The sequence below is a fragment of the Panthera leo genome, chromosome D4 (genome assembly GCF_018350215.1).
Source record: "Panthera leo isolate Ple1 chromosome D4, P.leo_Ple1_pat1.1, whole genome shotgun sequence".
NCBI lineage: Eukaryota > Metazoa > Chordata > Mammalia > Carnivora > Felidae > Panthera > Panthera leo.
Window position 1 is genome coordinate 84196310 of NC_056691.1, and position 25214 is coordinate 84221523.

At 37.9% G+C, this 25214-nt stretch overlaps 1 protein-coding gene across 10 annotated transcripts in view; it reads right to left on the reverse strand.

Annotated features, from left to right (window-relative positions):
- MAPKAP1 (MAPK associated protein 1) overlaps positions 1–25214 on the reverse strand; it is a 274415-nt gene that overhangs the window by 191329 nt on the left and 57872 nt on the right. For 8 of the 10 annotated variants that reach the window (XM_042912768.1, XM_042912767.1, XM_042912771.1 and 5 more), the window contains 3 exons: positions 22787–23114; positions 20265–20354; positions 8771–8919 (listed from right to left, as the gene is read on the reverse strand). In XM_042912768.1, the coding sequence (XP_042768702.1) occupies positions 8771–8919; positions 20265–20354; positions 22787–23045 (498 nt within the window). In that variant the 5' untranslated portion in view covers positions 23046–23114. Of the gene's footprint in view, positions 1–8770; positions 8920–9272; positions 9350–20264; positions 20355–22786; positions 23115–25214 lie in introns of those variants that run through there. The other 2 variants (XM_042912773.1, XM_042912772.1) reach the window with 2 other exon arrangements.

The window sequence follows — 25214 nt, forward strand, 5'->3', positions numbered from 1 at the left end:
GTGTTTTTTGTGTCCTCCATAACCATCGCTATAAAAGAGTGTAGGAAAGACAACTGTGGTACTAGAACAAGGAAAAGGGAGTTGAACATCAGCTCTGCCGCATACTAGTGGGGCATTCTTGAGCAAATCACTTTCTCTTTCTGAGCTTCAGGGTCCTCACTGGTAAAATGGAGATAACACTCCTGGCATCACAGCTTTGTTATGATCAATTAAAAGAGGAAAGTACCAACATACATGTGGAAGATCAAAATTTCAAGAGTTCATGTTTTCCCATCTGTAACCTACATGTCACTGATGTCAATCACCTCCCCAATCGCAAAACAATGGAACCTTAAAACCAAGAGGAATCCAAAAGATCATCCAAGTTAAGCTCCTCATTCTAAATAAGCAGAAGCTTGGGGCACCTGGGTGGCTCAGTTGAGTGTCTGACTCTTGATTTCAGCTCAGGTCGGGATCTCAGTTTGTGACACCGAGCCTCACGTCGGGCCCCGCGCTGACAGCGCAGAACCTGCTTGGAATACCCTCTCTCCCTCTCTCTCTGCCCTCTCTCTCAAAATAAATAAACATTAAAAAAAATTAAAATAAATAAATAAATAGGTAGAAACTGAGGCTCAGAGATGGGAGGTGACTTGTCCCAGACCCCATGGCACTACCAAAGCTAAAGCTCACATTTTCTTTTTCTTTTTTTATTTCTTTTTTAACGTTTATTTTTGAGAGTCAGAGAGCGACAGAGCACGAGATGGGGAGGAGCAGAGAGAGGGAGTCACAGAATCTGAAGCAGGCTCCAGGCTCTGAGCTGTCAGCACAGAACCCTATGGGAAGCTCGAACTCACGAACTGAAAAACTGACATTTTCTGATTCTACACCTGTGTTCTTTCTACCATGTTGTTTTCTAGTCCCGGAAATCAAGTTTCCATTTGGTGATATGAATGCCAGCAAGAATGAAAATAAAAATCTCTGAGAATAAGAACACTTAGATTCTATGCCCAGCTGAGTGACCCTAAGCTATCATTTGATTTCTCTTACCTAGTTCTCTTCAAGACAGTAACATCAGGGCCTAGTACTTTGAGGGACAAGGAAATCGCTCTACTGCAAATTACAGAGTAAGGTGCCCTAGATGCAGAGGCTCAGTGTAAAACCCCACCATGCCTAGCCTCACCACAACCAACAAGGATTATCTCCTAGGCTTTCTTCCTTGGGACCCTCAGTGCTTGATATACAGTCCAACCAGATTTCGTCTGCTAATCTGGTATTTCTTTAGCTAGGAAGAAGATAGTGCTACACCAGTAATCTTGTTACAACATAAATATGTCCGTCTTTTACCTTTCAGCCCTCTAACAAGGGCTAACAATTCTAACAAGAATTATAATCAATATATTTTCTTAAATGACACCTGACATCTGCCTCATCTAAAATTACTCTCTCATTTATTTTCTCCTCTTAACAGCCTGGTGAGCTGGGTTGGGCATCTGGAGTACACAGCCCATCTCAGAGAAGAGGTGACCAATCTCCAGGGCAATTCTTCAGCCAGAGTTCCAAAGCTGGCTGTGAAGTGGGAACAAAGAGGAGGCTTCTGGCTCCCAGCCCACTCTCATCTGAGACCCCTGCCTCAGATGACCCAAATACAAACCAACCAAGCAGGGTATGCTGCACACCCCTCCCCCACAAAAAGAACGCGTAGTAACTCCAAGGATGTGGTAATAAGCTGTGATCTGCAGTCACCAGGCCCAAACCAGCTCACAAAGGTAACACCTGCTTCATCCTCAGCCCTCTTTCGGTGCATCCTAATTCAGGGATGGAATCATCTTCCATTCAGTTCCATTGGATCAAGGCATCGCCCTTGAAACCCTTTTCTCCCCTATTCCCTGACATGTAACCCATCGTCAAGTCTTAGCACTTTTACTTACTAACATCTCTGGAATTCAAACACTCCTTCTACATCACCAATAAGTAAACCCAAGTTACCATCTCTCCTAACGGGACCACTGCGAAAAGTTTCTTGATTGTCTCTCTGGCCTCAAAACCCCTTCTCAGGTCGTACTCCCTTCAGCACAGCCCAGTGATCTTTTCAAAACATAAATCTGATTACCTTATCTCCTCACTTAAATTTGTCAAAGGCTTTCCAATATTCTTAGGTTAAAGAGGACACGTCCCCCAGCCATACACGGTCTGGCCCCTGCAGCTTTACCTTGTACCATACTCTGCCTCACCCTGAGTCCCCAGTCACACAGCCTTCTTTCAGTTCCTCAAAACAGCGAAGCTACCCCCTTGCCTCAGATCCTCTATTTGTCCTTTCTCCTCCCCCTTCACCAACTTAGCTCTTACTCATCCTTCAACTCTCAGATCAAAAGTCACCTTCACAGGGATGCCATCCCTGAGCCCTTAGACTAGGTCAGATGCCCTTATGATAATGCTCTGAAGGCCCCAACTACCTTTCTTGGAACTTAGTAATTATTAGCTGTGGGTATACGATGATGGCAATTTTGCATTCAGTCGGGTGATTATTTACATAACATCTATCTTCCTGCCAAGAGAGTAAGTTCCAAGGTCAGAAACCAGGTGCGTTTTTGCTCACCATGTATCCAGATTTTACTTCACATAGTAGGACCTCACTAAACACGGAGCAAATGAATGGCAATGTGGGAAAATAAAGGAAACTAGTAAGTCTCTCAGCACTGTCCGTGTACCAGGCACTTTGCTATTTATGCATTTCCCATTTTCATTAAATCCTTGTGACAACATTTAAAGACATCATTAACTTCATTTATACATATGAAAACAGGCTCAAAGAGGCAAAAATGACTTGCCTAATATCACACAGCAAGTAAATGGCAAAGTTGGATTTCTAATCCAGGCCTGCAAAATTCTACTTTCCTTTGAAAACCCTCTAAAGCCAATGGTCAATCCTACCTCTACCAGGAATTTCTGGAAGATTGTTCCACAACCAGAGGAAGCCACTACAGACTGGAAGAAACAGGGCCTAGACAGAAAGCTCAGAATGGAATCAACTAGTTTTAAGAACTCAGTCTCCAAAATTTAACTTCACAGTGGAATGCTGAAAACACGGTCTTTCACTGTAAGATTCCTATTTAATTCGTTTTGAATGCCACCCAGACAGATATCCCAACATCTCTCCTTGGGATTTCCTGTATAATGTCAAGCAAAAGGAAGAGAAGTGCATTAATACAATGGTAAGGGGAAAATAATCTTACTAAGAGATGTTTTTAAATTAATCAATTCGGTCCTTCTATTAGTAGAAAGAGGTAGTATAAAGAGGTAGTGAAGAGCTATTATCTTCCTTTAGAAATAGAACAGACTAATAAAAACTGGTCTATGAAAAAGAAGACTAACAGAATGCAGTCACAGAGATAAGAGGCCAAAAGAATAACCACGAAAATGATGTTGGGACTTAGTCTCCTTTATTAAAAAGGTATGTAAGATGAAGCCAATCAATGAAAGAGCTAAGTAGCCCCTAACTCAAAACACCCTGCCATCTGAAATTTGTCTCTCAATGGGTGCAAAGAAGTGAACCCCAAGAGCACTTTCACTGAAAGGGTGGGGGCTGGTCAACTTGAGGGGTGGAAAAGAAAGAAAGAAACTCAAAGCCAGAAGGCTCTTAGGCTCAAGGCCACACCTCAGCTCAGGCAGCAATAAACAAAAACTGCTGTCTAGAAACATAACTGGCAATAAAGTCCAGATTATAATTTTTTGGAAAGAGACCCTGAACTAATAAAGTAACTCCACATATTAGAGGTGACCATTTCCATTATAATAGCAAATATTCCAAGTTCAGATGTTCCTCTAAAGGCAATTTTTTTTAAACATAATTTCAATTCGCTGACCTTTTCTGAGTTTGCCCCATTTCTCAGCGACTTCATGCTTCTCTGCAAAGTTTTAAGTGACTTTCTTTGAAGAGAGCTATTTAATGCCAATGATTGTAGAAAACATTTGTTCATAATTATCCAGACATAGACTGGAACAATGCTGAAACAAGAGCAGCATGCAAAAATGTATTTAAGGACTATCATCCCAAAATGCTGCTAAAAGCTATTAACCAGTATGTGTTAATTGCCACAGCATTCATATTAATTTTCACTTCAGGCTCGACATTGTGGAATATTTCCCCTGATACATTTTAAACAAAGTTTAATTTAAGGAACTGCTTCTATCAACACTTATGAAAATTAACAGCCAAGCAATTAGCACTCATGAATTATCCCTTCCCCCATGCTCTCTGCAGCTTCAGTTAAAACAGTTTCTAACAGAGAAATGGTTACTTTCTAATAAGTTAACACAATCAAAGTCACAGTCGTCTAAATGAACAAGAACTGGTTCTGCTTTCTCAAGCACTTGTTAAGGCAAACGTTCTCCTTATAGTTAAAGTAGAATTTTGCTAAGGCAAATAAACATTTAACATTTTAGTAAACTGCCAAGCAATTACTAATCTAGAACTACCTCCTATCATGCTTTAAAAAAAAAGTCGCTACTCTCCCCCACAAAAAAAAGGAAGTAATTACTTGTCTTAATCTTTCTATTTAAAGTTAAAGGCCAAAACCTCAAAACTTCACTGGACTCCCTGGACTTCACACAGCCCACCTTCACCCAGTCTGCTGCACATCTTGTTTAACGATGCTATTTCTAAACTCCTGGTTTTAAGAACACATTTCCTCTCAATCCTGTCAATAATCTAATGAAGTACACAGAAAAGACAGCATCACTGGCCCTCATCCTTTACACAGAGGAAGGAGCAAAAGTGGGGTATTTGTTGAGTCCTTCTGTTATGCGCTACATGTCTTGGTAAACAGACCTTATCTCAATTGATCCTCGTAAGGAAGACACATTATCATCATCTCAACCCACAGAGGAGGACTGGAGCTTCATGAGGTTAAGAAACTAGCCTGAGGTCGCATCATAAGTGGTGGAGTCAGGATTCAACTTAGGTCTTACTACAAAATAGGTCTACTTACTAAGTAAATTATACTGCTTCTCTTGTGCTCGGTGCTCTATCCTAGTATTATCTTATGTGATGGTCACATCAGCCTGGTGAGGAAGGAACTCTCATTTCTTTTATCAGCAAAGAAACTGAGGTTTGGAGAGATGGAAAACCTGAGCAAGAGGTCACAACTAATAATCGGCACCATTTCTTAATAGTAACTATAATGACAGGAAACGAGTACCTTAAATTCTAATGGTCTAATGATGATAATATTTGCAAACTCAGTTTAAGCAAAATAGTGATGACATACTAGCAAAAGTTTCTCAAGTAAGCGATACGGCATGGAACGGAAAGGGTTAGATACCTGCAAAAACACGGCCTCATTTGAAACAGACAGAAACACAGGGCAGAAATCCACATATTTAGGGATACTTAAATCAGTGCTGAGTGCTTACTGTGTTATCAGTAGAGCTCACTCCTTCATCACCTCAAACAACTCCTTGCCACACCCAACATATCCCACATAGTGTGAAATCAGCACTGGGACAAGAAGTTTTCTGACTGTCTCAATCTCTAGAACAGAGATTTTGTGTTGTTAATTAGGCTACCTGAAGTCTTGTTTTCAACAAGCCCAAAAAATTCAGGCAGATGGCTGAGCCTGGTTTTGCCTGGTCTGACTAAGCATTCCCTCAAACCACTTACACTCTATCTTGGGCTTTTTACAAACGATCAGTAAACAGATCATAATTGATCAATAATTGATCAATAATTGATCATAATGATCAAACTGATCAATAATCAGTGAATCTAAAACAGGCCACAGACAGCAATTTACCAAAGAGAGAATATAAACATAATTAACCCGAGCCAAAAAATTGTCAAAATTACAACAAAGCACATGCCTAAGCACAGCCTTTCCCTCTCAACTGTACGTCTCCAAGAAATTATCAATCAACCACAATTTTTAGAAATGAAATTATTAAACTGCTACAAGAACCAAAAATTATTTGAAAGTATTCACATCAATTTAGCACAAAAGCTAAGAGATGCTTACCCTCAGAATCACTAAAACCAACAACAATCCAGTTCGCACAAACCGTTAAAGACACTAGACACGCCAGCTTAACTGCAATGTAATTGTAAAGTCATACCAAAAACAAAATCTTTTTCAAATCTGACGCTAGTTTAATCTTAAGGAGGATTTCACAGCAGTTAGTCTCTTGAGGAAATACATAATTAAGTAGTTTTTTAGCATATTTAATTAGACCCCAAACTCTTCCCTGTCCCCTTCTCTCCCCAATTATGTACCATTTGCCCAAGAGACCTAAGCAACTCAGTTAATTATGTAAATAAGGCAAGCGTTATTCCCAAGAAAAGCATTGTGAATATTTGTACGCGAAAAAACTGTACATATTTTAGTGGCTTTAACAAACCTTTGTGGGGGAAAAAAATAAGGGACTCCCAAAGTACATGAAAAATCCTTATATTTGAGGCAAAAAGCATGGAGTTCAATGACAAGATGGTGAATCATTAAAACAGGACACTCATTTCACTTGTTAAATATGAGCTGAATAAAAATAAAATAATTTTAAGTTACTACAGTAACAAAAATTTAGTGCTGAACGTCAAATGATTTATGGGAAGAATCAATCTGGAAATTATTAAAGTCGACTCTCACAGAAAAGGCTTTATTATCAAGGGGTTGACATGATCTTAACTCTAGAGGCAGCCATGGTGCTGTTATAACTACTACAATCCCATTATTATGCAATCACAAAATGCTAATTTGATCATTTTGAGGTGTTATTTGAATAGTCATTTTAATTTCTAGGTTACAAAAAGGCTTGACTCAAGTATAATTCTCTATTAATCATTGAGATGTCATTGAATATCATATTGATGCATTTCACAAAGATAAAGAAAGACTAATTTAATATGTACAGTACAATATCCTTCAAATATTAGCCACTTTCATTACGTATCTGCCAAATGCATCAATATTAAATAATAGATGAGAACAAGGGTTTAATTGTATTTTAGCAATTGTAATATGTAGGATAACAATAAAATAGCATAGCATCATAAAATAGACTTATCGATATATAAATCTTTCTTAATCAAAGTGTAACGGTGACTGCCCCATGTACACATCCTTTGCTGACTACAAATAGATCTGGTATGACAAAAGCATCCAGAGTCTTAAATGTAAACACATCTAGCAAAAGTAATTCCTTTGTGACTGAGGAAATGGCTTCTTCACAGTTTTTAAAAAATTTCTCCTGGCACTTTAAAAGTTACATATATACCAAGAACACTTCACAACTTTCTGTCAAATCCAAAGCTAAGTAATTTATAATAAAATCTAATGTATAATGAGAGTTCTAGGACATAATATTTTAAGAGATCTATGCTATTTTGTTGGCATCAAAGCATTATTACATAGTAATTATTCCGGCAATTATGCCCTCAAACAATGAGATGGGATCAGGCAATGGAAGCAAATAAATTCCAGCCCTATAACCTAAATCCAACAATAACTTCTCACGTATCTAAACGAATCAATGGTTGTTTAAAAAAAAAATCCCCTACAGTCCAATTCTCTGTTTTCCAGAGGCTGACATTCCTGTCCCCTAGAGGGATCCATCCTCCTCTTTGCTACAGTCCACAGGAAGAAACAGGAGCGGTGGCAGGGGCAGGCTAAAGAGAAGCTTTACATCGATACAATCTCTAATTTACTCAAGGTACTTTCAGAGGTTTTTTGGAGGCAACTCCTGAGCATATTAGTATCTTTATGTAACTTACGCATTTTATTTCTAGTTCTTGCTCTCCTTTCCCACCAACATCAATAACCTCACTTGCCCATGGCCATATATGCTTACTTAAAACTATGGAAACATGCTGAACCGGTTGAGAAAGGGTTTTGAAGAGAAAACATCTTGCTCAAAGATACAACTGACCACACCAGCACCTAACCAGAAATTGAATATGAAAAATGCAAACATAAGCAAAGAGCTGTATGTTTATTAATTGCGATGGTGTTAAAATAAGACAAATTGTACACAACCCCCAACAAGCGATCACTCATCACCCCCCACCACTACCAAACAGCAAATATAACGGCAATAAATATAAAAATCAACTGCTACTGTCGCCTGAAAGAAGCCCAGCTCAGCTTAGCGCAGAAACACAGAATGGCAGGGAATGTGGGGGGCGGCGGGGGGGGGGGGGTTGCTGCACATGGAACTATGCTCCGCCTACAACAGTGGCCATTTTTTTAAAAGGAAAATAGACATGCTTTAATTTTACAACTACAAATTGTTACAATAAACAGAAAAAACTCACCCTGCATAGTGAGTGTCAAACAAGATTCCCTACAATGAAATACAGACATGCAAACAATGGCCTAGAATTCTGAAATGAAGCTCGAAGCTCAACAATTTCTGCAGTTATAATGAAGAGTCAGACCAAAACAATGCAAACTGCCTCCCAGAACTACTTTCAAAGCTTTCCCAGCACAATCAGGCCTTGACGAATCACAACCCAACTAACCCAAATCCTCAAGTATACTCTTGGAAGATAAAACAGGGGAAAAAACACGCATACAAATATCTCAAGACTACTTTTGTTTTAATCCCTCATCAAACATATTGCTGTGGAAACAATATCAAGCCCAAATGCAGACTTTTTCACATCTTCAGTCTTAGAAAATGTGAGGGACATTCTATAATTACTTTGAGTCATTTTTGAAAACCGAAATTTAATAATAATACCAACAAAACAATTCCACTCAATTGAGGATTTTATTTAAGGGGACAAAGTTTTATTTTTACTTACCTTGCCATCAAATTTGGAATATTCATTAAAGGGGTTATTCAGCTGTAGAGGGCACTGCTCCAGTCGTACAGATAATATTGACTGCTTTCCAGAACTTGGAGGTTTCTCTTTGAGGGACTTTTTTTCAAATAGTGACTTTAACTCCTGGGCTGTGATACAAGAGGAAGATAAAAACATCTTTGTGATTACACACAGAGAGACAGCCTGTCTACCTTCCCTAGCAAGTCTTCCTTGGAATCTTAAGGAGGGAGTGTGTGGGGCATATTCAGGTCTGATGTGTGCAAAAAGCCTCACATATACTTCGATGCTTGCACCCTGAAAAGGCAGAGCCCTGAAATACGATCAGGTCAGGACTGTCAATTTAGAAGGACTAGGGTTTAAGGAGTGGGGCAGAGTCAAACCGACAGAGCAGCCATTCTGTAAGAAGGGCATTCACAGCTAAAGGACCTGAGCTTTGGCCTGGCTTTGCCACTAAGAGATATGTGATAGACAGTTCACTAACCCTTTCTGGGCTCACTGAACTGGATAAGCTTGAAAATCTCTCCTGGTTCTAATACTGTGGGATTTTGGAATTCCAGTTCTTTAGGGTGAAGGTCTACATCTTAATCCTCTCCTATTCTCCAGTGACACCTAGCACAAAATATAGAAGACAAAGATGAGGAGGAGGAAAAGGAAAAAGAATTTAAAAACATGTTTTTTAAACGTTTATTATTGAGAGACAGAGCAAGACAGAACATGAGCATGGGAAGGGCAGAGAGAGGAGAAGACACAGAATTTGAAGCAGGCTCCAGGCTCCGAGCTGTCAGCACAGAGCCCGATGCAGGGCTCGAACCCACCAACTGTGAGATCATGACCTGAGCTGAAGTCGACGCCCAACCAACTGAGCCACCCAGGTGCCCCAGGAAAAAGAATTTTTATAATAATAGCAGCTAACGTTTATTGAGCAAGCCAATGTACCTCAATTACTCCTCCTAACAAGCCTATGAAGTGGATACTGGCATTATCTTAATTTTGTCAGTGTGGAAACTGAAGCCTAGAACACTTTGATTAGCCTTAGACCAACACAGCTAAGAAATAGCAGAGCTAAGACTTGCACTCAGGCAAGGCTCTTAGCTATTAGACTAATGAACAAAGTTGACCCTCAATAAATTTTATTGCATGAATCAGTGAATAAAATAATGATTGAAGGAATTCAGATTAAATTATTATTAAATCAGAATCTTTAGCTCTTACTCATTAGTGAATCAAGACAAGTTAATTCCATATATTCTCATAGATCATTTAAGTGTCCATATTATCCTGAATATCACTTAAGGTGGTAGATACATAAGTACATGGAGATCTATTATACTCTCCATTTCTGTGAGTATTAGAAAATTTCCATACCTAAATTTAAAAATAAATCGATCTTAGATCTTAAAATCTGCAATGAGGGCCACTCTGGGAGGCTCAATTGGTTAAGTGTCTGACTCATATTTTTTTTTATTTAAAAAAAATGTTTATTTATTTTTGAGAGAGAGAAAGAAAGAGAGGGAGACAGGATCTGAAGCGGGCTCTGTGCTGACAGGAGACAGCTTGATGCGGGTCTCGAACTCATGAACCACAAGATCATGACCTGAACCAAAGTTGGATGCTTAACGGACTGAGCCATCCAGGCACTCTAAGCATCTGACTCTTGATTTTGGCTCAGGTCATGACCTCACAGTCATGAGATCTAGTCCCATGTCAGGTTCCATGCTTGCTTAAGATTCTCTCTCTCCCCCCTCCAAAAACAAAAAACAAAAAAACTGCAATGAATAGGTTCAACCCCATTCCATCCTTGAACATAGCCAAACTGAACTTAGATCAAACAGAACTCTGAAATAGTGACTTAGAACTTCTAAAACATGTTACTAAGACCATCTTTTCAACAAACCAGTGGAACAAATTTATCAAATAAGGTCCTATAAATTTAAGTGGCAAACCAGAAGAAAAGGATCTAATTCTTTTTTAAAATGTGGCACATATTTAATTTCAGAATCTGAATATATACGTTCAAATAATCAACAGATATTAACTGCGCATTTGAAAAAGTTTTAGACTACTAAAGTGATATTTTAAATATTACAAGTATTATTCTGCACGTAATCTATTAATAATTTTATTGCTACACTTTGGAAAGGAATAACCCTTTATTAAATACCTACTATGGGCCAGGAACAATGCTACGTGTTTTCTCAACTTGTCCTCTCAACAGTCTTAAGAGCTGGGTTACAACTAGCCCCATCAACAAACTGAGTTTAGCAAACGTAAGTAACTTATCAAAGTTACAGAACTATTATCAGTAAGGGTGTGAAGTGATGATAGATTAACTCTTCCATTCTCAGACTAATTCTAATTCACACTTAGAATTCTCTCCTCAACTTCTGACATTTTCCATCTCCCTCCCATCCATCCTTCTGTCCATCCGTCCATCCATCCTTCGTCATGGAGACAGAGAAACAACCAAAAGAGAACTTCTGCCTACCTTCCCCTCCTATTACAGCGGGTGAACTGTGTAGGCCCATACCTCAGGCCAGCTCCTCCTTTGCGCACTCAGGGGCTAACTTCTTGCTGACTCAAGGGCATCACTCAAGCAATTTTCTCTGATTTTTGGTTTTTCCTCCTACTGACTGGGTCGATTGCATCAGCACACAAAGATACTGAAATACTGCTCGTTTAAAAAAAAAAAAAAAAATCCTTCTTTGATCCTGTACTCCCAGTTACTATACCACTTTTCTGCTCCTCAAAATGCTGTGTTCTTGCTGTCTGGTTCCTCCCCTCCTTTCCCTCAAACCCACTGCAATCAAGCACTTGGGCTCCCCACGCTCCTCAAAAGCAGTTTGCGAGGTCACCAATGACCCCTTATTGCTAAATCTACTGGTCCATTTTGAATCCTCATCTTTCAAGACTTCGTGACAGCATTTGAAACAGTTCATCACTCACTCCTTTTTGAACCAGTTTTTTCACTTGGTTTCCAGGGCTCCATTTGATCTGGTTCTCATCCTATCTTCCAGGTTACTCTTTCCTAGTTTCCTTGCCAATTCCTCATATTCCCCTCAAATCTTTGGCATTCCCCAAGTCATACTATTTGGATCTTTTCTTTTCTGTACCTACATTCATACCCTTGGTGATCTCAGCCAGCCTTCTGTTTTAAATATAATCAACAAGAAGAGAAGCTAAATTGTGGTAATACAAATCAGAACAATAGCTGTCTATGGGGAGTACCCCAACTAGAAAGAGGCACGAGAGAACTTTCTGGGGTACACAAATGCTCTATACTTGATTGGGATGCTAGTTACACAGGTCTATATGTTTGTCACAAGTCACTGAACTGTATACTTAATATCTATACATTTCAGTATATAGAAGCATACCTCAATAAATAAATAAAAAGGGAAAGCCTAAATAAATATCATCTACATGCTGATAACTCCCAAATGATTATTCCTAGAACTAAACATTCCCTGAAATTATGGACTCACATATTCAGCTTCCTATATGGCACCACCTCCACTTGGATATCCAATAGGTGTTTCAAACTTTATATGTCCATAACAGAACTCTTGATCTTGCCCCAAATCTGCCCCTCCCACAGGCTTCTCCTTCTCAGTTAATGGCAACTCAATCATGTTAGGCCAAAAACATCTCCACTCTTTTCTTTCTCTCATATCTAACGTCCTATCCATCAACAGAAATTTCAGAATATATCCAGAACCATCTCCAAAGTTACCAATGCTGGATTATTACCACTACCTTCAAACTGATCTTGTTTCTGCCCTTGCCTCCCCCAGGCCCACTCCTGCCAGTCTCTTCCCAACACAGCAGCCAACAGGAGTCTTTTAAAATGTAAACTATAAACGTCACAGTAAGAAGAAAACAATATGACCACACAAAATAAAAACATTTTTGTATGGTAAAAAATTAGCAAAGTAAAAAGAAAAATGACAAACTAGAAAAAAATAAAGGTTAATATTCTTAATATATAAAGATTCTAAAAGTAGAGAAGACAGTGACCAACAATTCTACAGAAAAATGGATAAGAAATATGAAATGTCCCCAGAAAAGGATATTCAAATGGTTCTTAACAAATGGAAAGATGCTCAACCACGTTAATAATAATAATATGCTGAGATATACATCTATCAAATTGGCAAAAATCTAAAAGTTTACAGCTGTGAGGAAATAACATTCTGTACCTTATTAGAGGAATGCAAACTAGCAAAACACCTACGGAAGGGAATGTGGCAATATCAAGGGAGATCACATATTTACCCTATGACCCAACCATACCACTTCCAGGATTCTTAGATACACTGGGAAAAATAAACACAACACAACACAATGCATTAGGCTACTCACTGCAGTGTCATTTTCAACACCAAAAATCTGAAAACACTCAAACTTCCTTCAAAAGGAAACCAATTGGCTAAACTATGGCACCTCCATATCATGGCTTATTATGAAGCTGTAAAATGGAATGAAGCCTATCTCTATATATTCACCAGAGTAATTCCCAAGATGTGTTGCTAAGTGAAAAAAGTATTGCATAAAATGGTGTGTACAAAATGCTATTTATAACCTAAAAAGAGGGGTATATGAATATAAATATGCTTACACATAGATTTAAGGGAACAGAAAAACCAAAACCTTTTTTAAAATGACTATGAATAGAAGAGACAAGAATTGAAGCTAAATTTCCCTGATTTTACCTTGTTTTATGTACTCAACTTTGAAACCATGTACATTTTATATATTTCTTTAAAAAAATTAGAAGTGCAATTTCTAAAAATAAAAGCAAAGGCAAATGAACCCAAGTGTAATATTGAGTTGGCATTTTAACTACAAAGAGGAGTTATTTTAAGTAACTTTATCACACAGCAATTTGTACATTCCCTAATAGAACATATCAAAAGGGCAAAAAAAAAAAAAAAAATTATCTATCTATCTTCAACTGTTTTTAGTAATCATAGTGTTAGTAATGACGATGATATCTCTATTCTGGAACCAGAACTTTCAGCATAAGAAACAGATACATAAACATAAAATCAAAAAAGTTAAGTAAATACTCTATAATCCTAAATTTATACAGAAATTATCAACATTAACTCACAATGTACTTCCTCTTAAAAAATTTATTTTTTTCTGAGCTCTATCCCCTGAAATGCCTACAAGGAAAAAAATAAAATTCAGTGAGCACCTCTAGAGTTCAAGTTCTGGTCTCTCAATGCCATTTATCCCTAAAAAATAATCAAGACTCTAAACAAATGGCTAATTCCAGATATGGAGAAGGAAATACTTAAGAATCAAGCATTTATCCTGTCTTCTGGTAGGGATTATATCTGAGAATAACGAAATAATAGATTAGGAAAAAATGTTCTTTATATGAAGGCCAATAAAATTAGAAATCACTATTTTGCAACTACTAATGAAATAATTAATCTAGGTAATGCCCACCAATGACCACTAAAACCATTGGAAGAAAAAGCTGTTGGGATGGATGAATGACACCTAATAATAATAATTAATAATGGATGAATGACACCTAACTCTAGCATCAACCTGAACGTCACAAAATAGACAAGAAGACCTTCTATATAACCTGATATGATGCAATATGAAGTACAGATCAGCATGTACAAAATACTCTTAACAGAAATCAAACTTCAATCTGAGCAAGTTTCTAGATCTAACTACCTGTTTATAGGAAAAAGAGAGCCGAGGAACCTATTAAATGAGACCAAAGAGATACAATTAGCAAAATCTAGAATGTAGGAAATTCTACAGGACACGTGACCCAGTTTCTTAAATAAATTACAACGAAAAAAAGTAAAGAAGAATCTACAGATTAAAAAGGAAATCAAACATACCGACCAAATGTATGGACCTCATATCTAGACCTACACGAACAAACTGGCAAAAGAAAAGAAAAATTTGAGACAGTGAGGGAAATGTTTGTTAATATTAAAAAATTCCTGCTAATTTTTTGGAGAGTAGTGGTATTACAATACCAGAAAACTACATTTTCTTATGTGTTAAAAAATACACAAGTATTTAGGTATCAAATTATGATAGTTGGAAATTGCTTGAAAATAATCTGGGGACGCCTAGGTGGCTGACTCGGTTCAGTGTCTGACTCTTGATTTCAGCTCAGATCATGATCACAGGGTCACGGGATCCACATGTATGCTGTGCTAAGTAAGCGTGGAGCCTGCTTAAGATTCTCTCTCCCCCTCTCCTGCACTCCCGCTTGCGCGCGCTCTCTCTCTCTCAAAAAATAAATAAAAATAATCTGAGAGAGGAGGGGAGGTAAATGTATAAAAGAAGCAAGACTGGCCATATGTTGAAGCTGGGTGAAGGGTGTACAGGGGTTCATTATACCATTCTAGTCTACTCAGACCGCATCACTGTACCCAGAGTAAAAATTAAGTTCTGTACAAGATCCTCCATGATCTGCTCTCTCACTGCTTCTCTGGGCCCACTCTTCCCCCTTTGCCCTCTACTGTAGTCAGTAAGCATCCTTCCTTGCTATTCTTTGAATACATCAGGCACACTTCTGTTGCAGAACCTTTGCACACGCTCTCCCTCATCTTAGGACACCCATTTTCCAATACCTTCCCAACTCATTCCTTCAGAACTCTGCTCAAGCATCACCTTCCGAAAAGGCCTTCCCTGATCATCCCATATAAAATTGCAAAATCCCCTACCTAGCATTCCTTCCTTGCCAGGCTGTATTTTTCGCTATGCCACTTATCCCATTCTGACAATACTAGGTTTGCTTCCTGCCTATTTCCCCCACAAGATCCATGAGGCAGGGACTCTGTCTTGTTCACTGCTGTATCTTCTAAGTCTACAAGTGCCTAGCTGCCCCTGCATATTGTAGGAGCTTAAGAAATACTTGTTAAATGATTAACTGTGGACCAGAGAAGTAGAAAAAGTAGCTGTGGGGATAGGGAGGCAGAAGAGAGGGAGGAAGGAGCAAATGGGCACAAAGAAGTAGAAATGAGACAGGGGTGGGTAATGAGAGCCTTTCCTCCTGGTTCTAAGCCACTCATAAGACATAGTTGTACCTCCTGAGTTGCTCTACTGCAAGCTGCTTTTCAACATCACTTCTCTTTATCATTTGCAGCTGAAGAGTTCTAACCACTAGAAACAGTTGGAAGTCCCCAACAAACTGGGAACTGAAAAAACAATAGCCTAGGAACGTAATTACCATCAGTCTTATGAGAAAGCACATACTATAGCCTTCAGGAAGATGGTAATGCATATCAGAACTTCTAAGGATTCAGTGAGTGGCTGGATACAAAATGGATATATAAAAACAACAGATTTCTTCACAAGAGCAGTAAGAAAGTTATGGGGAAGAGGATGCTAATTACAAGGGCAACACAAAATGCAAAACATCTGGAAATAACCTTAATAAATGTAAAAGTGCAGGAACACCATGGAGACAAGAAGACAAAACGGTGCATTTATGTACTACTTGTATATACAAAAAAATACAAAAAAGATAAGACGTATGTTTAGAATATTTAAAATATATATACTTATATAAACAGAATCTAGAATAAATACATCAAAATGTTAACAGAAATTCCTCCAAATATGAGACTATTGGTAGCTTATTTTCATTTTCATATTTTGCTTCAGATTTCCTATAACAACATTTTCTTTTAATAAAACTTTCCTGAACGTTGGCCATCGCTGACACAGAGGAGGAAAGGAACAAGGGAACAGGGAATCCTCAACACCCAAAGCTCCAGAGCAGCTCCTTTCTGCCAACAGTACTGGAGAGAATAGGAGGCAGCAAGAAGATTACAGTCTTCGGGGTCAGACTGGCCAGGAGAATTCTGGCTTTGACATTTACTATTTGTAAGTAAGTAATGTGAAAAAGTTACTTAGCCTCCGGGGTCCAGTTTTCTCACATATAACACAGAAATAGTAATAGCTAATTTGCTGGATTTGTGTTAAGATGAAGCAAACTTAGCGGCTGGCATATTATATACCAGCGATTCCCAGTAATGGTTACTCACAAGAATCACCCAGGGAGCTTCTGAAAAATATAGACGGACCCCAATCCCTATCTTCTGAATCAGGAATTCCACATATATGGCTAGAAATTTATGCAGAAGCCATTATAACATGCACTTTTAGATGTATTTCTGATTTTTACACAGCCATTATATCTGCAAACTGTTGTTTTAAGAAATCAGTACTAGAAGTTACATAAAGAAAACTTCAGGAATATTCATAAATAACTGATTTACACTACATTGTTTTTGAGTTACTATTTGACTTTATGTGTAAATGCCTTTGTCTTCCCATTAGACTTCAAACTTCTTGAGGACAGGAGTCGCGTATTCCTCCAAGCACCTAGCGTAGAGTTAAGATGCACACAGAAGGTATGAAAGAAATGTTTGTTAAATGAGTCAGTGAATAAGGGTAATAATACATTTTATAAAGAATATGCCAACACCATTTTAAAACAATAAAATTAAGGGGCGCCTGGGTGGCTCAGTCAGTTAAGCGGTCGACTTGGGCTCAGGTCATGATCTCACAACTCGTGAGTTCAAGCCCCGCATCAGGCTCTGTGCTGAAGTTCAGGGCCTGGAGCCTGCTTCAAATTCCGTGTCTCCCCCTCTCTCTGCCCCCCACCCCCATCCATGCTCGGTCTCTCTCTCAAAAATAAATAAAACATTAAAAAAAAAATTTTTTTTAAACAATAAAATTTAAAATACCGAGGCTTGATTTGACACTGTTCCTGACAAAGCCATCTTCCAATAACCATCTTCACATTTATCCATACAATTCTGGCTACAGAAACACTACAAGGATCTTAGTCTAAGGTATTCCATTTATCATGTGGTCTCAGGGCACATAAAGTATATATACAAAGTTCATAAAGAACTTCAGGGTATGGACCAGAAGGCTTCTCAGATCTCTTCCAACTCTTCAATGAAAAGGCTGCATTTCTGCTGTATTAAAGGATGGACTGGATTCAGACAGAATAACCGTAGAAGAAAAACATTCCAGGGGAGGTCATCCTATTCATAATAATGATTCTTCTAGTAGGGAATAAAATAAAACAAAGATAAGAAAAACAGACGAAAGGATTTTAACAAAATGTAAACAGCAGATAAAGAATGAGGGAATGAATAAATGACTACCTAACCAAAATTTCCAATTAAGATTAAAAAGATCTGGCTGTGGCATTCCTTGACAAAAAAAAAAAAAAAAAAAAGAGTATGTGCTTGAGAAATGTGTGAAAACAGAGTAGCTGCTCAGTTTGCCAGGTAGCTGTGTAATGGACTGCTGGCTCCACTTTCCTAACACATTTCAGGACACCCAGAGTGCCAACCTGTGGTAATGGTGGAACCCACACGAACAGAGAATTCAAGACCATTCATTCCTCTGTGCATTGACAAAGTTCACTGGCCTGGCCAGAAGCAAGGTCAACATTTCAGAGAGTGGCCAGGTATATTAAGAAGGAACTTTTTCAGCAATAAGATCACAGGGTCAATTACTGAAATCCGTGAGAGACAGAAATAAGAGAGATGGAAAATGAGGGAGAGAGAAGTATACACAAATAATGAATGGTATGGCTCCAAATGAAAGCAAAAAGGAGACTATTTCTCCAGCACATTGTTTTTGTTTTTGTTTTTTTTAATATTTATTTGAGAGAGAGAACACGTGCATGAGCATGAGTGGGGGACGGGCAGAGAGTAAGGGAGGGAGAGAGAATCCCAAGCAGGCTTCATGCAGTCAGCACAGGGCCCGATGCAGGGCTCAAACCCACGAACCATGGGATCATGACCTGAGTTGAAGTCAGATGCTTAACCAACTGAGCCACTCAGGCGCCCCAATCCAGCACATTCTGAGAAACACTGAACAGAAGTTAAAGTGGATTAGACTTTAAGGAACGAGTGGGAAATGTATCAAAATTTATTAGATGTGTCTGATTAGTAGATGTATCAAAATTTAAGTTGAAGAATTTATTTCTCACATTGCAAAGGGGATTAATGCTGTTCTATCTGAGGTACTCTATTCATCCTATTTTTTATTTGTAATTGTTTTAAGATAAGGAAACAAAGAAAGCAAAACAGAGGGTACCTGGAAAGATGAGTTTAGATAAACTGGCTCTATACTCATTAAGAAGAAATTAACAGAAAAAGCATCAAGATATATGAAAAATTTGAAAAAAGTGAACAAGATAAACAATATAAAGGTTTTCAGTTTGATAAATACAACAGAGAGAAGTATTAACTGGATCAACAGAAAAGGCCAGCCTGGAGCGATTTTTTTTTTTTAAGTATTAAGAGCAAAACTAAATAGACATTCCATGAGAACTATAGAAGTCACAGAAATGAGACATAAGAAAGAAGTGAATGAGATTTCTGGTTTACACAGCTGTCACTTAGACGCAACTATTAAGAAAATCATGCCAACTGAGCACACCTGGGTTTACAACCACAGCAGGAGACAGCAATAACCACTTTATACAGTGTGGTTTAGCAGAAAGAGGTTGGCCTTTAGCTTCAGACAGTGGTATCTACAAAATACGGCTCCACGGCACTACCGCTTTCTAGCCTTGTAACGTTAGCAAGTTAAAGCTCGCTGAGTCTCTGTCTCATCTGTTAACCACAGCAATATCTATATCTTTTAAGATCATTACATTGGAGGTAATGCGTGTAAAGTGCTTAGAATAGCACTAGGTAGGTGCTGATGTTAATACAATAATCATTAATATTGTTAGTTTTATAAATACTATGTAGCAATGGAGTCAGTCAACAAAAATTGAGTGGACATCTATTACATGCCAGGGTGGTTAGTAGGTGCTGGAAGAGAGAAAACAGAGTGCAGACATTACTTTGAAAGAAGAAAAAAAGAAAGTCTAGGACACACGATATAAACGTTAGAAAATATTTCAATAGCTTTTTTTTTTTAGGTGTTCTTGCTGAGATTGAAGATTTGAAAATATGTAATATGGCCAGCTTTTTAATACATATACCATATGAACACAGACTACAAATGCTGATAATACCCGCAACATAATGCTTGTTAAGCTAAAGGAAAAGAATCAGCATATATGCAAAAAAGATTATTACTGGGGTCACTAATGAGGCAAGAGAAAGTCAAGGTTGGAACTGCCAGGAGGAAATCTATAACCCAGAGGCCCATCCAAACCATAGGTATTCCTTGACTTTAAGAACAACGTACTGGCATGAGAGTTTGTACAAAATGTGCCTTGCACACATCTATTCCTGTGACCCAGAATGAAGAGTGAGCAAAAATACAAGACCTAAATGAACACACAGCTTCAGAGGGCAAAGGCACCCCAGTGAAAGCATTCAAAGCTCAAAACAAGAGGTATCTGCTCAGAGGATTTAAAAAGATTAATTAAAAATAAAGCTCTCATATAATAATATAAACTACATATATAAATCTCAAATTAACAATTAAAATTATTTCCATTTACCTGATTGCTTAGAATTTCTTTCTTTCCACTGAATATTTTTGCATTTGATCTGGTTTTGTCTCTCTTTTCGGAGTCGTTCTAATCTTTGAGCTTGAAAAGAAATATTATAACTATAAGTTTGTCAATGAAAGTTTACTATAAACAAAGACATAATTAACTACCTTTATATGAATAAAGATGTTTTATATTGCATATGTAGAGAAAAAGTCATAAAATTTTAAAGGTGGCACCCCTGAAAAGCAAATACCAACAAAAACATGAAAATATTCTTGATTTATAATTGAAATTAGAGGATATAAAACATTAATAGAGATCATAAAGATAGTATTAACATGGAAGAGAATAATAAAATGTGAAAACTTCTGTGATTAATATGACATTTCATTATATAAATCATTAATAACGGTCTTAAAGGAATTTTAATGCACAAATGAACTGAAGTGAATATTACATTACAGGAATAAAATTACTGTTATGAATTACTCTACCCGTTTCAAAAATTAAAGATAAATGAACTCAGACTAGACTATTAAAGTTTTAAATATAAAATCCTTTATCTAAAAATCATGAAAATTATAAAATGTCAAAGCTATATAAATTAGCATAGCTTTTCTTCAGTGGGTTGAAACAGTTTATAGGTAGTAAAATAAATGATTTGTATCTTTGTAACATTAGTCAAATCTTAAAAAGAATAATTTTTCTTATACAAAATTTTAAGATATGCTGAAAGGATTAAAAAGTAAAACCTTTGGCCACTAGGACACCCCACAATTGTAAGTATTAGCATCTAAGTGCTATCTTAAGAAATTCCAACAACAGTAACAAAAGCATCACCTAAAAATCCTACATTTGTGAGATCATATGACCACTGGCTGATCAACCTTCAAAAATCAGTGAATTGATCTCTTAAAGAAATACTGTCCAGCATATATTAACAACTGCTGCATATGGAAACCACAATGGAAAAGAAAGTCATAATTGATGCCATTTCTTGAGATCTGGCTAATCTTCAACTTCCTATCCTGGAACAATGCTAACAAAAAATAAATAAGTAAACTTCTCTTTCAAGGCAGGAAACCATACACACGTGCCTTGGCATTGTGATAGGGAAACTACCACTGATACTAACCTTGCCAGAAATGTGAACTGTGCTGGCAAAAGCATCTGATAATGTCACTGTATCTAACCAAATTCCACTGGAGGAAAATACATTCAATTGCAATTAATAAATGTGAAGGGTACAGCCAAAGTAATATAATCATAAAGCTCTCAATTTAGCAGCATTCTCCTACTGAAATCCATTCAACCTGTCATACAAGATATCATCTCAATAACTCGCAAGGAAGTCAGTTTCGACTAGAGAACTGAGAATCAATGGTTCTAAATTATATTCAAACCTTCACTCAAATCCTATTTTGATAAAAATTCCTTGAGATACTGGGAAATGCTATTAATTATTTTCATCATGAGAGCAAATTATTCTCTGTAGATGTCACAGAATGCTGAATTCTGAACCAAAACCTTAACATGCTTTGCACTGTATATTGTATCTTGCAGTACTCCTTTATGTGAATTTTACATTTGGACCAGGAAAATAAACATGTAAACCTTTTCAATGTTCTACCACATTTCCTGCCATTACGTTTCCTGGGAGTTAGCAGGTCACTGCTACTGATTAGTAGATTATATTTTCTGATGACCTAAATAAAAAAATCACCTCCTAGAATACCCTGTCATATTAGAACTACATTATATGTTCTAAATAATTTATCTAAGTAAAGGTCTTGGTTCATCACATTCCCTTTGAAAGGTTTCCAAAACACATAAGCTGGAAAATGGCCAGTGATAAGCTTTTAAAAGATAATCACTAGATATTTATGTACCAAAGTTTAGCATTTTCAAACCACAAAGATCAAATGGTAGAGATCAACTTAAGAAAATAAAAAGAACATATCAAAAACAGGGGCACCTTTTCTAATCTCACACTCAGTGTAGCAACTCCTATTAACAGCAGCCCGAACAAATATTCAGCTATTTACCTCCAACATCCCTTTGCCTCCCACAATCCTTCCATGGCCGAGAAATGGCTCTGGCAGCAGTACTCTGTGGCTGGTCAGCTTTCTATATTAAAGGTTCTTTATTATGTCAACCTGAAACCTGCCACTAGGTAGTCTACCCACTGGGACTAATGTTGCTCTGTGAAGATACTCAAAGTAAGTCCACTTCCCTTTCTACATGAAGACTTTTGAGAAAGAGAACATCCAACCTGCCTCTCCTAGCCACCTTTTTCCTCTATTCATCTTCTGTCTACTTCCTTCTGATAGCATCATTCCAGTGCCACTCTCCATTCACAGTCACGAAGATGGAGATGGTGTTTAGACTCGCTCTTACTGTAATACATGCATGTTCCTGTTAACACACAGAAACCTTCCCCATTAAAGCTATTCCAACATTATGCATTATTCTGTAAGATTGTTGACTGATTTAAAGCTCAGAAGACATGACTAAAAGGCAATGTTTACCTGTATTTGAGCGTCTTCTAATACCAAAGTCCCAACTTGAGGTAATATCGACTGACTGGGCATATACATAGCCCTGAGTCTCACCATTGCTTCCCTGAATTTCTGACCCACTGTCTCCAGGCATTGAAGGAGGATGAATCTTCTCTAGGTCAACATCATGATCAATGAGAACCATCTCACACATTCCTGTGTCATCACTGGTCACATGTGACTGTCGAATATGAGCTAGAATGATAGTTGGATTGTCCAAGAAGGCCATCCTTTCTGTGGGCCAATCTCCTTAAAAGGCTATTTTCTCCTCTTCATATTGTTTCACGTGCTCACCTCCCTAGAAACATGATGTACACAGCAATATTTAAGAATAAGGAAGAAAATGACTGAATCATTTTTCAAACAAATCAATGTGGTAAAATGCTACCTTGAAAATCAACATTTATCCCTGCACCTAGGAGCTTACGAGGATTAAGTCTAAGCTGAAAGGAAATCCTTATAAGCACTGGGAGCTACAGCTCTAGTCAATGAGATCTCCATGGTATCAGTGAGAATGGCTTCTTCTCTTGCAAAACAAATAATAGTGACTCCTTAGGCCACTCAAAACACATAATTACTGTTAAAACAATAAATTTGCCTTTCTTTCTCCCTTTATTCCCATGCAGTCTTCTCATTACTTTATAAGATCAGGGATACTACGTGGCAATGAGAAAAAATGAAATATGGCCTTTTGTAGCAACATGGATGGAACTGGAGAGTGTGATGCTAAGTGAAATAAGCCATACAGAGAAAGACAGATACCATATGGTTTCACTCTTATGTGGATCCTGAGAAACATAACAGAAACCCATGGGGGAGGGGAAGGAAAAAAAAAAAAAAGAGGTTAGAGTGGGAGAGAGCCAAAGCATTAGAGACTGTTGGAAAACTGAGAACAAACTGAGGGTTGATGGGGGGTGGGAGGGAGGGCAGGGTGGGAGGGAGGACAGGGTGGGTGATGGGTATTGAGGAGGGCACCTTTTGGGATGAGCACTGGGTGTTGTATGGAAACCAATTTGACAGTAAATTTCATATATTAAAAAATAAAAAAATAAAAAAAAAAAAAAAAAAAAAAGATCAGGGAGAACAAGTTGTATTTTCCTCACATTATGAGCTCGGGTATGAAACTGTATTTCTTTAGTTTACATTTCCCCCTCTTTGTCATAGGGTTGTGACGTAACTAAAAGAACACAGACAATACTTTGAGTTACTAGGAATTTTGCAAAAATGTACCACCAAAGTAGTTTTGTTCAATAAATACATTTTCCTTTCTTCTGATTTAAGGTAACATTATGCTTTTCAAATAAACTTTATCAGGGATGCCTGGGTGGCTCAGTTGGTTGAGTGTCCAACTTCAGTTCGGGTCATGATCTCACAGTTCGGTTTGTGAGTTCGAGCCCTACGTTGGGCCCGCTGCTGTGAGCGCGAAGCCTGCTTTGGATCCTCTGTCCCCCTGTCTGCCCCTCCTCCACTTGTGCTCATTCTCTATCAAAAAAAAAAAAAAAAATTGAAAAAAATAAAAGTTTACAGAAATAAAATAATAAAAAAATAAACTTTATTAATCGAACTTCTTTGCTACCAAAAATTAATTTCTTTTTAATTTTTTTAGTTTTTTTTCTTTTTTGTAATGGTTTATTTTTGAAAAAGAGAAAGAGAGAGAGCATGAGTAAGGGAGGGGCAGAGAGAGAGGGGGACAGAACAGAGGATCCAAAGCAGGCTCTATGCTGACAGCAGAGAGCCCGATGTGAGGCCTGAACTCAAGAACCATGAGATCATAACCTGAGCTGAAGTCAGACACTTAACTGACTGAGCCACCCAGGTGCCCCCCCTCAATTAATTTATTTTAGAAACCTCACTCTAAGAACTGCTTCCTGAATCCTGTTGAAACTAAAATGATGTTTCTTCTGGGAACAAGATGGTACCTCCTCAATTAAATGCCAATACTCAGCAAAGAAAACATGGTAGTCTCCCCTTATCTGTGGTTTCATTTTCTGCAGTTTGTTACTTGTGGTCAAACTTGGTCCAAAAGCAGATGATCCTCCTTCTGACTTACTGTCAGAGATCAATGATAGTAGCCTAACGCTATGTCACAATACCTAGGTCATTCAGTGTGCTTCATACCATCACATAGGCTTTTTCTTTGTTTTTGAGGGGGGGCGGGGAGGGAATTCCAGACAAGCTCCATGCTGTCAGCACGGAGCCTGGCACAGGGCTCAATCCCACAAACCCTGGGATCATGACCTGCGCCGAAATAAGAGTCGGACGCTTAACCAACTAAGCCACCCAGGCGCCCCACATCACATAGGCATTTTATCATCTGACATCACAGGAAGGTTGAGTACAGTACAATAAGGTATTCTGAGAGACAGACCACATTCACGTAACTTTTATTACAGTTTAT